We start from the raw sequence: 19347 nt of genomic DNA on the forward strand, positions 1-19347 counted from the left end.
TGCCTCAGGGCACCAGGGCCTGCCACGGGGTCTTTGTATAACCCCCTGGCACGCAGATCCCTTCATAGGAAGTAATGCCCTGTCTCTGGCCGGATCTCCTCTATGAGAGCCGGGTGCAGTCGGTCTCACAGGCCTCTCCTCGGTAGCCCTTGCTATGAGCAGTCCAAAGGCGGCTGAAGGCAGGGTGTGACCGTATGTCATCCGAGAACGTGTTATTTCTTATAATTTGTTAACAGATCCCCAACCCAAGCGCTGTAAAAAGTAGCCTGACTGAAAAAGTCACGTTTGAAGCAAGGTCCCCTTCAGACCCAGCGCTCTTCTCTGAACACTTAGCTCAAAAGTGCTCTTTTCTCGTTGATAATATGCACATGTCCCTGGGGCACTGTGTGGTTGGGGAATTGGAGAGGGGAAGGTGATGTTTTGCTAATCGTAGGTGTTTTTTCACTTTACCATAAAGGGAAAGTTCACCAACTAAACACATAATCCTGCGCCCCACTACAGAGCGCCTTCAAACCAGTGCGCGACTATTTAAGTGGAAACTCGGAACGTGGAAACTTGAAATCTGCTGAGCAAAAAAGTTGTAATCCAACATGTCTAACGAGAAAATTAGTTTCTAAAAGTTCTAGAGTGCTGGGTAGATAAAGGTATTCGAGCAAATTACAAGAACCGCTCAAGGACACAAATGGAAACAACACTTTAATTGCCTTCAAAATGATGCTTTATGCCCGTTTTCTAGACGAATCAGCATTCTAGTGGAGGGAAAGCTATACGAGACACCATATATGCCTGTTGGTAAATATTGACGAGGCACAATGTACCATAGAGGCAGTTGTGTGTAGGAACCTAGCCTTATGAATTTCAAACAGTCCTGAAAAATAGGGGAGTTCAGCTATCAGCCTTAAGTGAGAGTTGGCGGCACACTTACTAACCCGTTTAAACTCCGTGCCGTAGGCAAACATGCCTGTTTGTGTCTTTGAATGCTGTGTTGAACTGTACTTCAAATGTTTCAGGCTGCTGCAATGTCCCGGCTTCTTAATGTCCGACTGAACTGTATTATAATATTTCCCTTCAGGCACTGATGCTGGCTTAAAAATAGTCTTCACTTAGGGAACAATACCGCCATCGCAAAGCATTATCTATCTATCTCCTCTACATGCATTCTGTTAGTTGTTCAATTTTAACAGGAATTGTACTACAATACGTGAAACCCACTTTAGATTTCTGGGGACTGTAGTTTGAGGAGGGGAAGCTAGTAGATAAATATCCGGGCAGAGGTCGAGTTCAGCAAAGCTACTCTGTCACAAACACACAACGGAAGGGGGGCAGAAGAACGGAGCCTTTCTCCCTGCCTCACCAATGTTGCCCAGCCAGTCTAAGGCCCTGTTGTCTCCTCCTGGCTGTGCTGACAAACGCTGATCCCCCTTCAGGTGTTCTACGAGCTGTAGTGCCTAGTTATCCCAATAACCCCTTTGTCTCTAAAGCCTGTTGAGTTTAGCTGAACGAAGCCCTCTTCTTTCAGGGGAATATGCAGCTGCTTGTTGTTTGCTTGTCGGACTGCTCACCCTTGTAGTATCCCTTTGCCTATGAATAGGCTAGTGCACCTTACTCTCACGGGGCGACACAGTTTCCACTTCTGGGCTTGTATTGCTAGCCACTGTCCAGTCACTGTACTCTACATGCTGTGGGTGCGGCGCGGGGTCACTGACAGGCTATATGAGGGGCGGCCACAAGTGAGTGGAAGCCCGGGAAAGACCAATGCGTACACCGTGAGGGGAACGGCCAGCAGCACCAACAAGGACCAACAAGAACTTTGAGTCCCAGCAACCCGTGGGGTCAGCGACGCCTCTTTCTGCGCCCGGAGGCGCGTTAAAGCCTGTGGTGGGCTCCCACAGCGCCAAGCCCGGGTCAGCCCGGGTCAGAGGCCACGTTATTGTCATCTGTTGACCCAGTGGACTTCAAATGTACCCTTGTTTGGACTGCAACAGCAAGGTACGAGGTCATAAATTAGCTATTATAATAATTGTGAATACTGATATATGGTTCAGAAAACAATGAGCAAACGCAAGTCACTAACAGGTCAGGGGGTTGTGGGGACACTGGATGCCTTCTTACTAAGGGCAGAGTCTGCTCTTATTCATGAAGTCGCTCTCACGGAGCGCAGACTGTCTCTAGAATCACAACGCCCCCCCCAATTCAGCTTGCAACATGTTGTAAATAAATCGTCATCAGCTTGTCATTATTTGTAGATGTAGTTTATTTCAAGCAAGGAGGAAATACAAGAGCAGACTCTCCACGACAGAAGCAACTCGCAACTGCCGTGGAAGAGAACTTAGAATTACAAGGCAACATAGAATACAGGAGAAGGAACAGCGGACTCTCCACGACAGAAGCAACACGCAACTGCCGTGGAAGAGAACTTAGAATTACAAGGCAACATAGAATACAGGAGAAGGAACATTCTTCCAGCACTTGCAATACTAAGAATGTACTCCCAACTTATCTCACCAGGGACAAACGAGGGTCTCAATGTGGTACTTGAGTCAGAGTCTTTTGACACCCCTAAGGCAAGTGATTTTCCTATTAGGCAAAAAGGAAACAACTAGAGGTCAAAAAGTTAAAATTAGCCAGGGGAGCAGCCCTGCACCCCCGTCCAAGAAAATAAAAGGGACAGGGTTCCAATAGGCAAACTCACCCCTCGCCCCCCCCCCCTCTCCCCAAGAGAGGCAGTAAAGCTAAAACTGCAGAGGTGGTGATTAGTCTGGAACCTAATTTGGCTCACAAAGATCTCACCCCAACCATTTTAACCCTGCCTCAGGCAATTGTTAACGGGGAGTTTTGGACAAAAATGGGTCTGGTTGTCTCAGCTTTATTGAACCCACTGGTAGTTAAGTTATCATCACTTGAAGCAAGCTTAGATAAATTGGAATAACTTGTGGGCGGTATCCCTCCATTTCTGACTAACATATGTCAATGCAGAACTAATGGAAACAGAAACGGGGGAGTTATGTCAACTCAGGGGGATATTTCTAGGCAAGCAAACAGGAAAGCACCTCAAATTGCCTCCTTAAACCCCTCACTCCAATCTCAACTCTTTAGGCACTGAAACGTCGCATATAGGAGAAGCAACCCTCACTTGTAAGCAAGCAGATACAGCGCAGAGCATACCTACTATCCAAGAGCGATTGATGAACATTCAAAAAGATCCCCTCCCCGCCAGGCATAATCATGTACATAGAGAGGGAGCCCAGATTTTAAGCAACCAAAAACAGCATAAACAGCATCGGGGTAACTTGTCCTGATCAAATACCCTACACCTTCCAAGATGGTGCGGCGGATTGGGTGGACAGGAAGCCCTAAAAAGTCCCTTGAAGGCGAGTGAATAGTTTTAACACTTGGGTCACTTGGGTCACCAGACCTGGTCCAAACCATTCTAGACAGGGTAGGCAAACGACCAGTCAGCACTACAGGGATTAATATTCTACCCCTGGGTTTTTTCTATAAACCTATTGGTTTCTCACAGCTTATGCCATGGGTAGCTAGAGAGGGGGATTGGGGGCAGCCTAGGTTTACTATTCCAGTCAGTAACCATTTCTTTGTCCTCAATATGTTAGAGGATAATGACTGACTGATACCACCGGCTGGAGCTCGGACCGGAGCATGCTGGGGTAGCGTTTTAGCTGCTCGCTGCCTGGAACAGCTCGTAATTGCTTTGGAAGGAGGGAAAGAGTGCCTCTGGCAGCGGGCAGGCAGGCTGACATGGAGATGGTGGTGAGATTGATGCAAGGACGGTGGTCTGAGTCAAATTTACCGGTAAGAGCATGGACTGTCTGTTTAATCGGAGGAATATATAACTTGGGTGGAATGCCGGTACTGGACTAATGTGCTGATTCTAAGAGGAGGGGACAAAAAAAACCACCGAACATTTTTTACAGCTTCGAGAATATATAAAGGGCTAAGGGCTCTGTACCACAGGGAGGCGAGTTATATCGCAGCTAAGGACCACAGATTGTGGCACGAAGCAGGCATTATGCCCCCAAAATCAATGCGTGGCAAAAGACGTGCTGTGACGGAATCTATGGTTGGAAGCAAACTGGAAGCTTTTTCTAAAATAGGTGTCAATGCTAAAGCCGCTCTGGAAGGCGCCGTTGGTGATATGAGTGCGCAGGGCGGGGAGCATAAGCTGATAAAAAAAAAATCCCTCAAATGTTCACAAAAACCAACAAGGACAATGAGGATACTAAGGAACAAATGGCGGATGCGGAGATCCCGGATGGGATTAATAGCACTGATTTTGCACTGATTAAAACAAATCCATATTCTAATCAGGAAAAGGGATCTACATTATATTTAGATCAGGCCACCGTCGAGCTGCCACAGGATATAATAGCAGTAAGGTCTGTCATTGCAGCTGGAGACCTGCGATGTTCTCAAGATATTCCCACGCAGGATTCTACGTTGGACCATAATGTAAAAAGTAGGAGTACACCAAAATCCCTCAAAGAGGGTGATTCGGGGGAGAAATACTATTCCCTTTCAGAGTCCTCGGATCTATCAGAAGAGGATCAAGATTGGCAGGATGAGAAAGACGGGTGACTAAGTTCTGGGTCTTTGGAAGGGTCTGCAGTTAGCTTATGGAACGAATCGACTACTTCAAATATGGATGAGGCAAATTTGGATATCACCATGTTACAAAACGGATTGATAAAACCAGCAAAGGTATCTCACTCAGGGACAGCCAAAAGTCTGATGTGGGAGATCTCCCTGACCCCCGAGCCTCGACTCCTAGCTACAGAATCACCAGATTTAGCACTAGATAATGGTGGTGCAGTAGGGGGACAGGAAATGGATCAGATGGGAGAAATATCGCTGGCTGCAATATACCAATCCATCGTGGATCATCAGCTGGAAACTCGAACTGAAAACCTTAAGACTCACACCGCTTGCCGGAAACTCCAGAACGCAGTCAGAAAAATTGCAAAAACATGCAATTAATTTACGGTCAGAATGAATGAGGCAGAGGCGAGAATATCAATCTTAGAGGATGAGGTAATACCACAGAAAACCACCCTTAATGCTATGACCTCACACTCAGATGAAAATTGTGGACATGGAGAATCGCCTACGCCACAATAACCTTAGAGTGCTAGGTATTCCGGAAGGTTTTGAAGGGCCAGACGTGCGCAAATTCGTGATTGATCTTTTTACCGAAGCCTTTCCTGAACTTACAATGTGGAATTGGTCTAACGAGATTCAAAGGGCCCACAGGTTTTCGTTTAGATTGCCGTCAGTCCAGAGATCTCAAACAGAGATTAAGCCAAGGGCCATCTTGATCTCCTTAAATAACTTTTTAGCGCGTCAGGCCTGATATGATCTCGCCCGACCAGACAAGAAGCGGCATGGAAAAGGCTCTCAGTTGTTCGTAAGACCTGATTATTGCCATTATACGGTGGAAAAGAGGTGGTTGTTACGACAACTTATAACCCCGTTTCAGAATAAGGGAGCACAGGCGTTTCTACTCAATCCTGCCACATCAAACAAGATTTTTTACATCAGAAATCCAAGCCAAAGAATATCTGGACCCTATTGGAACTATCTAAAAAAAAAATATTTTAAAATGGAGCGGTCAAACTGTTGGACTCCGGATGGTTGTATTGTGAGTCGATACTGGCTTGAGACTATATTATGTGTAATTATGCAACAGCAATAATGTATGGACACTCACTCTGGGGGTTAATACCCATTGAAGATAGAAGAAGGGGAGACACCTAGGTGCAAGTCTCTCTCCATCGTAAGGGCCATAAGCCCTTTTGCCTATGTAGAGGGAAATGGGTGGGGGAGGGGGGTGCGATTAGGTGGGGTTAGGGGAGGCACAGGGTTGGGTGAAGGTGGATCTAGAATTAGGGGTAGATGGGGACAAGGAAAGGGGGGTGGCAAGAAGGGGGGAGGGATGAGGGTAAAGATAAGCAAAACAAAAAACAGAAATCAGAGATAACTTTTTTTTTTATTGGAAACCACAAAACCGGGGTGCAAAAGCAGCAATGGTCAGATAAGGGAACTTGCAGTATAAATTATGGATAAATTCAGGATCTATTCGTCTAATGTGGGTGGTTTAAATGACAGAAAAAAACGGGAAAAGGTTTTTGAGATACTTAGAACATTGAATCCAGATCTAATATGCGTACAAGAAACGCATATTCCATGGCGAAATAGGAGCCTCTTAGAGATTAGGGGTTATTGTTTAGTGGCATGTTCTTTTCAGGATACAACGATCAGAGGGGTAGTGATTTATCTTAGACAACGGGATGGACCGGTAGTATGATCAGCCGCGGACAAGTGGGGACGCTGGGCGATAGTAGAGTTGCCCAGCGGTCTAACAGTTGTGAATATCTATGGCTCTAACCTAGATCATGATGGTATTTGGAGAGCATTAGAAATGGAATTATCTAATTGGTCTCAACGGCTGATAGTATGTGGTGATTTTAATATACATCAGGATGTGAGTGGTGTCCAGAAACAAAAGTATGTAGGTAGGAAACCAAAGTTATATAGGGCAATTAGAGCATTCAAGGATTCTCATGGTCTTTGTGATGTCTGGGTCGAAAAACATCAAGACGACCCTGGCTTTACTTATTTCTCCCATCCGCACAGGAAATTCGTAAGGTTGGATTATTTTCTTGTCTCCCATTTATTGATAGGGAGTTCAGACATCATCAAACTGCCCCAATTATATTCTGATCACAACCCCTTGATATTAGAGCTAAGGGAGGTCACGAAAGGTAGACAAAGGGCTCTATGGACTTTTGACAAGAAACTGCTCTTAGAGGAAGAATTCTGTATTTATATTAAACAGTGGGCACAGGAATTTTTTTGATAGCAACAGGTACAGCGCACCCCGTGAGATAGTCTGGGATACTTTTAAAGCTGCCCCGAGAGGCCAGGTAATCGGTTATGTAGCGCGTACCCAGAAACAGCGTAAAATGCAAATCGATCAATTAATTAATAACTTATCTAAATTAGAGCTAGAACATATCCAGATAATAAATAAGGAGGATTCGGAGTGCTTAATTGCTGAACAAATGACAAAATTAGCTATAGCTAAATCAGAAATAAATGCATATTTTCAGAATAAAGTCGCCCAGATGTTTCAAGCTTATCGTGGGGAGCTTTATGAATATGGGGAGGCTACGGGGCGACTCTTAGCATTTAGGACAAGGCAGAAAGCCACTCAAAATAATATAGTCAAAATGAGTGACAGAAATAACCAGTTAGTGTCTGGACCACAAGAAATTATTGGGGTATTTGAGGAATTTTATACTAAGCTCTATTGCTCAGAGGAAAGTCATGAATATGACGAAAGGGCAGATGAATACCCTCTCCCATCAAGATTAGATCCCGAGACTGCCATAGAACTAGAAAGGGAGATAACTACAGAGGAAGTGCAGGAGGCACTGGCATCCCTTTCTTTGGAAAAAGCTACAGGTCCTGATAAAATTCCGTTAGAGATCTATAGATTATTACTGCCACAAATACTTCCTTTTATGCAAGATTTATTTGTTAGCATTCAATATTGAGGGATCCCCCCTGTATCGTGGCAGGATACGGACGTGGTTGTCTTTCTTAAAAAAAAAAAAATCTCCAGAAGTACCATCGTCTTATCGACCATTATCCCTTATGAATGTGGATGCAAAAATGTATTAAAAAATAATGGCCACTCGACTACAAAAGACCATTGTTGCTCTTATATCACCACGGCATCATGGCTTTGTTCCAGGCAGGGGGACCACAGACCATACAAGGCGGGTTATCTCAATTCTAGATATCGCAGAGGTGGACGAGGTGGAAATGGCTGTGGTCCTCCTGGATGAGGAGAAGGCCTTTGATCGAGTGGCCAGGCGCTATTTATGGAGGAGTCTGGTAGATAGAGGATTCCGTCCAGGAATTCTAAAGGCTCTGCAGGCAATGTATTTCAAACCACATGCCCAGATTAAAATTATGGGGCATACGTCTAGGAGGATAGAGATAGCTAGGGGTACCCGTCAAGGCTGCCCCTGCTCTCCTATTCTGTTTGCATATTATTTAGATCCTTTTATTGTCCGTATTTTACATAATCAGTTGATCAAACCAGTTAGAATTCATGACTATGAGACAAAGATTTTAGCATATGCAGACGATATTGCGATTATCACAGCCGAACCTCGAACTGCTATTAAAGAAATTGAAAGTATGGCAGCCGAATTTGGGGAGAAGTCCGGGTATCTTTTAAATAAAACTAAAACGCAAATTATTTGTTCCTCGAAGTGTGTCTTTCAAGATTCTCGCGTAGCTAGGACAGCAATGTATTTAGGGGTCAAAATCACAGCAGATATCAAGGAACTCTGGGCGATCAATATTGACCCAGTATTACAAATAATAAATAATGACCTTAGACGTATAAACAATTTACATCTCACAATCCATTGGTCGAATAAAAGTAATTAAGATGAAGATTTCTTCTAAAATTTTGTATCTTATTTGGGCAATACCACTGGAGCTTACTGCTACTAAAATACACAGAATTGAGACAATGTTCTCTAAATTTGTCTGGGGGTATCGAAAGGTACGCCGAGCCTATAAATACCTGATGTTACCTAGAGACCGGGGAGGGTGGGGAGCCCCCAGCGTACAGCTGTATTACTGGGCTACGGCCCTGCAACAACTTGGGACACCATTTTACTTTTTGGATGAGGGGGAGCGATCTCAAATACCTACTATATACCAATTGGCTGTGGGCAATGATGTTATGGGATTGCTGCAACGGAAAACAGACCCAATACATAAAAATCCTCGCTATAAAAGTATCCAGACGGTATTAAAGATTTGGGAAAAGGTGAGAAAAAACTGTAAGATCAGCAGGTATAACAAAATATACTTCACTCTGGCACTCTTGATTTTTTTACCTCAGCACTGTATGATGGAATGGCAAAAAAATTGGAACGGGCGGGGGTTATAATATTAGCAGACTTGTATTCAAACAGGGAAAGGAAATCTTTTTGGGAAATAGTTCAAAAATTTGGTATACACAAAAACTCCTGTTTTAAATATTTACAAATTCAAAATCGAATTAGAGGGCTATCTATAGACCTTATCAATATGGACCCGGTCCCTATATTGAAAATGATGAAAGACCCACGCAGTAAGATTAAGGGTTTTTATCAGGAATTAATAGCAAAAGTACCAGATGATATAGGTAAAATAGAATCTAAATGGGCTTGTAAGCTTGACGATCGGGAAATAGGTATTAGAGATTGGGAACAAAGTACTTATGGCAGCCAATCTTAAAGCCCAGCAATATAAAACAGTATATGATCTTTATTACACACCGGCTAAACTATTTGGGTGGGGGAAGAGGCAAAATGATAAATGCTTAAGATGTCAGGTGGGCCCGGCGGATAGCATTCACATGTTTTTTTCATGTGAGAAGCTGAACCTGTTAAAAGAGGGTATCGAAAAATTCTGGTTTCAGGTATTCAATAAAGCGATTAAAATTACCCCAACAGTGATGCTCTTAGGCTTTGATTCTCGATTAAATTTAATTTTCAGGGAGCGGGATTTTGTGTTTTTAATAATGGTGATAGCACGCTTATTGATTGCCACAGCCTGGAAGGATAGTAAGCCACCTACATATTCCCAATGGCTCTATAGATTATTATATCTCGGCTGCCAGGAAATTGCATTGTATAAGTGTAAAGGGGTAAGGGCCAGGAGGAAAGGCGAGAGTATATGGGAACCTCTTACAACATGTTTTAAATAAAAGGTGCGGTCAGGGATTGGGTAGATATGTTTAATCATAGAAGGAATATGCACTGAATTTTTGGCAAAAACAAAAACAAAAAAGAATTATGTATATATATGGAAACTTAAAAGAACATTTTGGTATTCTGACCTGCAGAAATATTGTCTTTGTCAACTGGATGTAAAGGATGTGATAATATCTGTAGGATATCTCTGATTTAAAATAAAAAAATAAAAAATAAAAAAATAAAAAAATAAAAAGGAAAGAAGGAACCAACCAATCCGGTAACTGAAGATCAGTGTTCGTTTTTTGGCAAATGATGATAACACGTTTCAACTCCAGGACGTCTTGGTCACATGACCACAGTTTGCATTTCATCAACATAAATACTTTGTCATTGCGACGTGTCAGTTTTAATAAAAATAAACAATGGACTTTCAAAAAAAAAAAAAGGAGAAACAAGTCACTGCATGTACTGAGCACAAGGACGGGATTATCTAACCCACTCTTCACAGAGTTCAAGATGGTGCGGCGGATTGGGTGGACAGGAAGCTCTAAAAAGTCCCTTGAAGGCGACTGCATAGTTTTAACACTTGGGTCACCAGACCTGGTCTAAACCATTCTAGACAGGGTAGGCAAACGACCAGTCAGCACTACAGGGATTAATATTCTACCCCTGCGTTTTTTCTATAAACCTATTGGTTTCCCACAGCTTATGCCATGGGTAGCTAGAGAGGGGGATTGGAGGCAGCCTAGGTTTACTATTCCAGTCAGTAACCATTTCTTTGTCCTCAATATGTTAGAGGATAATGACTGACTGATACCACCAAATGGGGGGTTAAATATCGAAGTGGACCCACCCAGGGGCTGTGAGGCTGTTGTAGCTCTAGACAACTGCATTATAGAACAAGAGGCCTCGGTTCTTAGGTTACCCTGTGCGCTAAATGAAAAGGAGGTAACAGAGAGATGCTACGAGCAGTACCATAGCTACTCTCTTGGAATCATGTGATTTACCATCCGAGGCACAATCAAGTATTAATAGCCCCCCCCCCCCGACCTTGTCTTCTCCGAGAACTATGCTGAGCGGTGCTCGTTTGCCATGCAAGGTTATTTCTTGGCACATTGCAGGGCTCCGTAGTAAGATAGATAACCAAACATGGAGTGATTTCACCTCTGCTCATGATATATTATGTTTTCAGGAAACATGGGTTAGAGAACCAATTCATCTAAACGGATATAAAACACTACACATGCCCGCAGTGTAGGAACGAGGGGGTAGAGAGATGGGGAGGTTCTGTATGTATATCTCAAATAAGCTCACACTGGATAAAATAGAGTCAAAACTGGGGAACACTTACTATCAATTAATAAAATTACATCATAATTCGACGTATTGTACTATCATGGTTAATTTTTATAATAACATCTCCCCTGATAACTTTGGCAATGTTATACGAAATCTTGACAGTGACCTCAACCTACTGATTAATGCCAGCACTAAAGAGACAATGATAATCTTCGTGGGTGATTTTAATTGTGCTTTATGTACACACAAGGATAGTAGGATTTGTGGCAATAATGAGGATGATGGTATATGTGGTACCCATTTTGTCATACACTGACGGGGGGATATATGATGAACTGATTGTGAGTATTGAGCTTGGCTTCGTGAACGAGCTAATGGCTAGACCTTTTCCGATGCTTTATACATTCAATGGAAGAGGCTTATCCTCAACAATAGACTATATATTGGTTTCACTCAATCATACATCTAGGTTGCTCTCTTTTACGGTGGGCGACAATCCCATCAGTGACCATTTCCCCTTATGTCTAGAGATCAACTTGCCCTTACATAAGCAAGCTAGGCCCGATAATGCCATACAGTTGACGGGCAAGGTAATACTCAATAGAATCAATGGGTACACCCTGCGTTGGACAAAGGTTGATCTTGATGCTATCCTTAAGCAGCTAGTAACAAAATGTAAAACGGCCTTTGATAATTGTTTGAGCGAAACAGCCACACAGGATGAATTTTTATTGTCTATCCAGCAAATAGCAGCTGGGGTCAGGGAGCTATTATTTGTACTATCCTGCAACAAGGCTAAAAAACAGGGGTGGTTTACCACAAAATGTACACAAGCACTTACCAATTTAAAGCACGAGCTAGGCAGACAACCGAGAAACCTCATTAAGGTCAGACGAGCAAGATTAGATTATAGACTGGCTCTCAAGGAAAGGAGATGTGCACAGAGAAGGGAAGCGTGGGAATCCCTCCACAGTGCAGCACAAATGAAAGATAGTGCTGCCTTTTGGAGAGCGGTGAAAACCCTGTTTTTACAATCCACAGGCGTCCCACAATAGAAATCGCTATACCCGAGAAGTCATGGACCAAACACTTCTCAAAGGTATATAATGGGCAAACAAATTCTTGCCTTCCAGTTAGCGATATGCCAGCGGATACCATTGATTATAAAGACTTACGGTTCACCTTGGGGGAAGTGGAAAGAGCCCTGTTAGCGAGCCAGGGTGGTAAGACGTCTGGCCCTGACGGAGTACCCGTGGACTTGTTTAAGTCAAATATCGTCCTCTGGGGGCCCATCTTAACACAAGTTATTAATGCTAGGTGCATGTCTCCTATGCCAAAGACTTGGGCGGAATCCATCATTGTCCCAATTTTTAGGTCTCACCTGACCCAGCGCATGCGCTAGTCTGGCGAGACTTTTTGAAAGGGCTCCAAAAATTGCTACCAGGCCAGCCTAGAGCTACAGTGCATGTGCGCGGGCGCGCGCGCTTGACCGCGATTACTTTCACTTTCGTGGCCGCACGCCGCTTTGATGTTTGATCGCAATGGCCGCTGGGCATAGCCAATAGCTCTCGCTTTTGGGACCTTATAAGTATTTAGTTATGCAACTGTTGCATGGCTAAACACTTATAAGGTCCCAAAGGCGAGACCTATTGGCTATGCCAATGCTTGTTAAAAAAAGGGACAGAGATGATCCCGGGTGTTACAGGCCTATTTCCTTAATAGATTCAATGATCAAGGTAGCGGGACGTGTTATTATAGAACGCCTGCAAACCTGGGCAGAAGAGAACTCGGTCCTATCAGATATACAATACGGTTTTAAAGAAGGCTTAGGGACGATTGAGCAGAGCCTAAATTTGACCTTACTGATAGGTAAATATATAAGAGTCAAAAATTGGCAGTTTTTACCTGGTTTTCGTTGATCTTACAGCGGCATTCGATTCTGTAAAACACGATAGACTGTGGGAGGCTCTCGGGGTTCTTGGGGTTGATCCTCATATTATCCTCTTTTTAAGGCACTTGTATGGTGATGCAATGGCGAGAGTGCGCTATAGTCTGGGTGGCGAGCTCACATCTGCCTTTCCCGTCAAAAGGGGGGGTCAGGCAAGTTTGTGTGCTAGCCCCCTTCCTTTGTAATTTATATATTAACGGATTGTCCCCAGCACTCCTTAGCAATAATCAAGACTTTCCCTCTGTGAATGGACGCCCTATACCTGCTCTCCTCTACGCAGATGACGCAGTATTAATGTCAAGAACTCAATTAGGCCTCCAGAGGGTTTTAGATAGTTTTAATGCATTTATGGAGGATCTTGGTCTTAAGATTAATAATTCTAAGACCTGTACAATGAGCTGTGGACGTGGACCCCAGAGAATGAAAAGTATGTTTGTGGACAGGCAAAAATTAGAACAGACTAAGAGTTTTTCTTACCTCAGCATTTTCTCCAATCAAGGCGATTCGTGGGCTCAAGCAATTCTTGCAAAAAAACTGGCACTTGTTAAGACAACAGCCTCCCTGGTATCTTTCTCTAGAAAATTGGGAAGGAAGTCGCCGGGGTAGCTCATTCAAATTTACAAGGCTAAATGCTTCGCTAACGCAATATACAGGGCAGGTGTATGTGGTTTTGTTAATACCTACGCCATACAAACTGTGGAAAACTTGTTTTTCAGATATATTTTATCGCTACCTGCCAGTTCACCATCTTATGCCTGCCACGAGGAACTGGGTCTTTCTTTCATTTCTGATCTTATTAAGCTAGAACCAATTCTCCTGTGGCACTGGATCTGGACAAAGGATCAACCGAAGCTAAAATAGGGAGATCCTACAGGACTGCCTATAACTAGAAGGGGCTTTAAAGATCCCATGGGTATAGTACGTGCGTCACTTTATGAATGATATTGATCACCCAGAATACTTCACTGATTCTAGGTCCATACAGGCAATTTCTAGAAAGGCCTGTCTTCAGTTATTGGCCACAACAAGAATGACAGGAGAGATCGTTAAACCCAGTGTAAGGCAACATCAGTTAATTGTAACCACCTTTAAAATGGAACCTTACCTTACTTTTGCACTTGGGACAGGCGGTTATTAACTTAGTTCAGGCAGGACATTATCTACAGACTTGTGACCTTCCCTAAAATTAATAATTGGTCACAGGTATTGCCTTTATGTCCATGCGACAATCATTCTACTCAGTCCACTACTCATCTGGTTTTATTTTGTAAATTTTACGTAGTTTCGAGGAAAGCATGGATTTTACCGATTTTAAAACTACAGGGACTGCGGCAATGCTGCCCAGCACTGATTAGGCTACAGTTTTTAGAGAATTTTAGAGAATTAAATAACTGCCTGGTGCTTAACTATGTTCTTCAAGAAGGTACCTGCACACAAAAAAATCATGACGATGAATGAACTATAGTAGAATTGACTTTTGACATTTTTATGGTTATTACTGCAGTTTTAACATTAATTAATATTTTAGTGTCATTACTTGGATCGCTGTTTTTAAGCGTGTAACTTTGTGATAATATGCAATTTTGTTTTTATTCTTGTGCTTTTATGATTGTTATAATAGCAGTCGAATAAAGCTTTCCTTGACTTGACAGGCTATATGCTTAAACATAGCGATTTCCCTTCAATTGAGAGAGAGCGCAGGTTGAAGTGTCCCAGACAAGCTCACCCAGTTGCTTTGGGCTCTTTGTGGCATGGAGCAGGCACAAGGATCGCTCAGCTCAAAATAACTTGAGCATGTTGGTTTCATTGAATTTACAAAGGTATACAGCCTTCCTCCCCCCCTGGCAACGCACCGTTCCTTACCTGTCGTTTCTGCTACAGGCCACAACCTTTCTCTGCTAAATATCCGCCATGAAACCCAGTGATAATTGTGGGTGTGCTAATTCTGACAGACTATAAGGAAATAAAATTCACTCCACTACGGACTAACGTTGGCCGTAGTGACCAGCAGAGGAGCAGTCACAACTCCAGGGATTACTAAAATACTTATAAGAATGGGGTGAATGACAAAGGTTGCTTGATGCAAATGATACGAGTGGGACGGAATGCGCATGATTAATCGGGAACGGAGGTTGCTTTTCTCTTTGATTGTATGAGCCATTTTATTGACGAGTGTGGGGGAGTTAACATGTCGGTTTATTGGGATGTTTCAAAAATGTTATTGTAACGGAGGGCTCGAAATGGTATTCATACATTCAAGTATATGTTGTATGAATATTGATGTTCTGATATGACTTATAATTTCATTAACACTGTAAGCGCTATTGGGCTTCAATGTCACTGAAGAAATGTTAAATCAGAGCTACCTAAACATTTGCAGTGCAATATGTCTCGCACTTACGCAAGTTTAAGCTAAGGGCATTGTAAATGACAATGCCTTTTATTTATATTTTAAAAAACAAAACAAAACAAAAAAGGGTCACCCAGGCCCTCGTCACCAGCAGACTAGACTACGGAAACACCCTCTACGCCGGTACAACAGCCAAGCTTCAGAAAAGACTTCAACGTATCCAGAACGCCTCCGCCCGACTCATCCTGGACGTCCCCCGACGCAGCCACATCTCGAGCCATCTGAGGGACCTGCACTGGCTCCCCGTCAACAAGAGGATCACGTTCAGACTCCTCACCCACGCACACAAATCCCTCCACGACCTCGGCCCAAGATACCTCAACGACCGCCTGACCTTCTACACGCCCACCCGCCAGCTACGATCCGCAAACCTCGCCCTCGCCCTCGCCGTCGTCCCTCGCATCCAGAGAACCACCGCCGGAGGAAGATCCTTCTCCTACCTGGCGGCTAAGACATGGAACTCCCTGCCCGTCCACCTGCGACTGACCCCGGATCACCTCGCCTTCAGGAGACAGCTCAAGACCTGGCTGTTCGAGCAGTAGCAGACCCCCGCCCTCATGCGCCTTGAGACCCTTCCGGGTGAGTAGTGCGCAATACAAATTTCTTGATTGATTGATTGATTGATTGATTAAAAGGCATTGTCATTTACAATGCCAATAGCTCAAACTAGCGTAAATGCGATACCTATTGCATTGCTAATGTTTGTTTTGTCTATTCTCAATTTTGAGATCATCTTTTTGAGGATGAGCAAGCATTTTACAAAGTCATATAATTCGAAGCAAAAATAATAAGACCGGCACAAAAAAAGATATGCAATATTAACTGTTGTAATAGCGTGCTACTTTCAATCAATAAGGCATTTTTGAAGTTTTCACAAAGATAAAGACAAAACTTGAAATCTCTCACTCATAAAAAACACTCGCTAATTTACATAGGAAAAGACACGTATAGTTTTACGCGTTTCGATGGCATAGCAAGCCATTTTTCTACCTATTGCAATAATGTGAACGCTCAGAACAATACCGTATGGAATAAAAATGCAGTATGGACAGCATTATCACAGAGATATCAAGATTATCCATCGTGGATGCGATTAATATCAGCATTTTATCTTTGCTCTTAGCGTTGCTTTCACAATGGGGGAAAAAGATGCGTGTGGATTGAAAAACAGAGCGGACGAAATTAACTTCTGACACAAGGCCTTGAGTATAATGAGTTAATTGTACCCGTGGCTAAGGCCGAACTCCTTTTATGAAACCCAATACTATCAAAAGACAGGAGAAACAAACACTAAAACAAAGACAGGAGAAACAAACACTAAAACATACGAGTTTTCTTTTCCCCAATGGGGCTCCTGCTTTGAACACAGTACCGCCCGTGCGACTCGGGATTTCACGCTTCAGAAGGTGTCACACTAAATTCTATCAAGTTAGGTAGCGCGTGTTATTTGGGTACTACCAGCTCATTAAGACTGCTGGTAATACCTGCTATTATATATGTATGTATATGTATATATATGTCCAACAATCTGTAGGGTAAGTAGACTGGTAAGGGCAAATCTGATTTATATTTTGAATCCTGGCTCGGAAACAAAATTCATCGCGGATCATACATAGTGAGGAATAGACATAAGAGAAAAAATTACTCGAACTACAGCACCATGTCTTTATTCTCATGTGTAAGAACAACACGCCGGATCCCTAGGCTATAACCGACCAGATCTGCCACCGAAACCTTAATATTGAGAGATGGCGACGAGGGCACAGCAGCATGTGAGAGCTTATCCGTACTACACAGCTGGACAAAGGCCGGGGGAGCGGCGTTCGCTCGTTTACAAACGACCAAATACGTGCTATACTGTAACACACGGTTACTATCCGGTGCCTCTTTACTCACATTTCACTGAAGCGGTCTGCAGAGCTATGCACACTTTGCCATGTACTATTCAGGATTTTATAATGCATTCTACTCTGGAGTTAAATAAATAGCCAAGTACAAGGAAAAGGACGGATAAAACAAATAATTAAAACTCACCCGCTTGATGCTTCAGGAAAGCCCATTTTGTAGAGGGTTACAACCACAGCTCCGCCGAGGCCTATGTTATGCTGTAGAGCGATCTTCGCACCAGGAACCTGCCTCTTCCCGGCTTCCCCTCTGAGCTGCCAGCAGAGCTCCGAGCACTGCGCCAGACCTGTCGAGTCAAGCACAGATAACACCGATCTCAGCAACAGCGTGACTAAACTGGACTATAGCAGGAAGATAAGGGATTGCACAAGAGAAGCAAATGAAAGTCAACCCGTTTCTTTGAAATGTATAAAGCAGCGACGAATAACGTAAAGTATTAAATGGTTGCTTAAATTGTGCTTTGACTAAAGGACATTTAATAACTAGTGTTCAACATCATTCACCGAGGAAAAGTCAGGTGTATCCTTTGCCGCACTGATCACATTGTCCGACATGGTCATAACGCGGTATTCGTAACCTTCACACATTCCTCTCTTTTACCTTTGTGAAGAGACTGCTTGACCTTATGATTACAGATGACTAGTGGCATAACTTCTTTACGAAGTTTGTCCCAGTGTGTGCTTGTGTTTTGAATGACTGCCACTTATTGCAGTATTATATCTCTACTTGTATCCAGTATGCTTAAGTCATTTACCGAATTCATGCCACATCTATTCCCTCAAGGAAGTTCTTTCACTATAGGAAATTCTGTACTCCATGCCTATCGAAGTGCCTTCCCAGTGTGTTATTGTGTTTGGAGTGACTGCCACTTATGGCAGTATTATACCTCTATTTGTATCCAGTATGCTTATGTAACATGCACACTTGTCACTCTTTCCTCTTGTAACGTATCGTTTGCTACCTCATCTTGTATCTTTACTGTTGTTACTTGCACAATTGTCACTTTTTCCTCATATAACGTAACGTTTGCTCTTGTACTATGCACACTTGTAATTTTCTCCTCATGTAACGTTACTGTTCCTATTGTGAAGCGCTTTGACACCTTCGGGTAAAGTCCGCGCTATATAAAAACGCATAAATAAATACGAAGGCAACCACTCGTCTACACTCTCCTTTTTAGCAAGAGAGGTGTGGAAGTGGAGAGACAGACATGAATGACATTTTACTCTCGCAGCTGGCACTCTTGAAGTATCTGCTGTAGGATTTTGCCTTAAGAATTTCGAATCAGAATCCAAAAGCTGAAGTCTTTTTGTGACGTCTCATGAACCTAAATGGCTGTTACGAAGGTATCACATACTTTCCAAGTTTCCCAGGTCCATGTGTGATGTGTTTTTACAGGTCAGGGTTTTCCTATTAATTATGGGACTTGTAGCCCTGCTTTAAAATGCAATACACAAGACTACAAGTCCCAGAATTCAAAGAAAAAACCTGGCCCGGAGCAGCACATGGGAAACTTGTCAGGGCTGCCACCAGGAGTGCAGGATGCCCAGAAAAAAAGTACAATAGGCCATGGATATTATTTTGACAAGAGTCACAAAATACCATGTCTGAATAGCCAGAGTTTTGATTTTGATATTACATTTTCTACTCCATCCCACCCCTATGTGGTGTCGGGCCTCAGGCCCACATGATGAGGAATCAGCGACACGGACACATGGAGATATGGTGTAGTAACTGGCCGCGAGCACGTGCACTCGGGCCCTTTTATTGACGGGGCCACGTCACTCGTGACACCCGTGATGGATGGGTGTGGGGTGCAGTGTGTCCAGCCCTCGAGGGAGTGGCTGGGGTTACAGCTTCCTGTTGAAACACTAGAACGTGTCTCGCAGGACACTACATTCCTCCCCAACTTTATTGAAGGACAAAACAAAAAAGTCAAGTCCAACCTGCGGGGAAAAACACAGTTGATGAAATACCACAGGGTCCATCAGCTTCTCGAGTCAGGT

General features: G+C 43.4%; 1 protein-coding gene across 2 annotated transcripts in view; it reads right to left on the reverse strand.

Annotated features, from left to right (window-relative positions):
- The window catches only part of LOC146834956 (sterol carrier protein 2-like), a 372999-nt gene that overhangs the window by 74070 nt on the left and 279582 nt on the right, over nucleotides 1-19347 (reverse strand). For both annotated transcript variants that reach the window (XM_085602598.1, XM_085602597.1), the window contains one exon: nucleotides 17471-17627. In XM_085602598.1, coding sequence (XP_085458724.1) covers nucleotides 17471-17627 — 157 coding nt within the window. The remainder of the gene's footprint in view (nucleotides 1-17470; nucleotides 17628-19347) is intronic.

This window comes from Triturus cristatus, chromosome 4_2, assembly GCF_964204655.1.
Source record: "Triturus cristatus chromosome 4_2, aTriCri1.1, whole genome shotgun sequence".
Classification (NCBI taxonomy): Eukaryota; Metazoa; Chordata; class Amphibia; order Caudata; family Salamandridae; genus Triturus; species Triturus cristatus.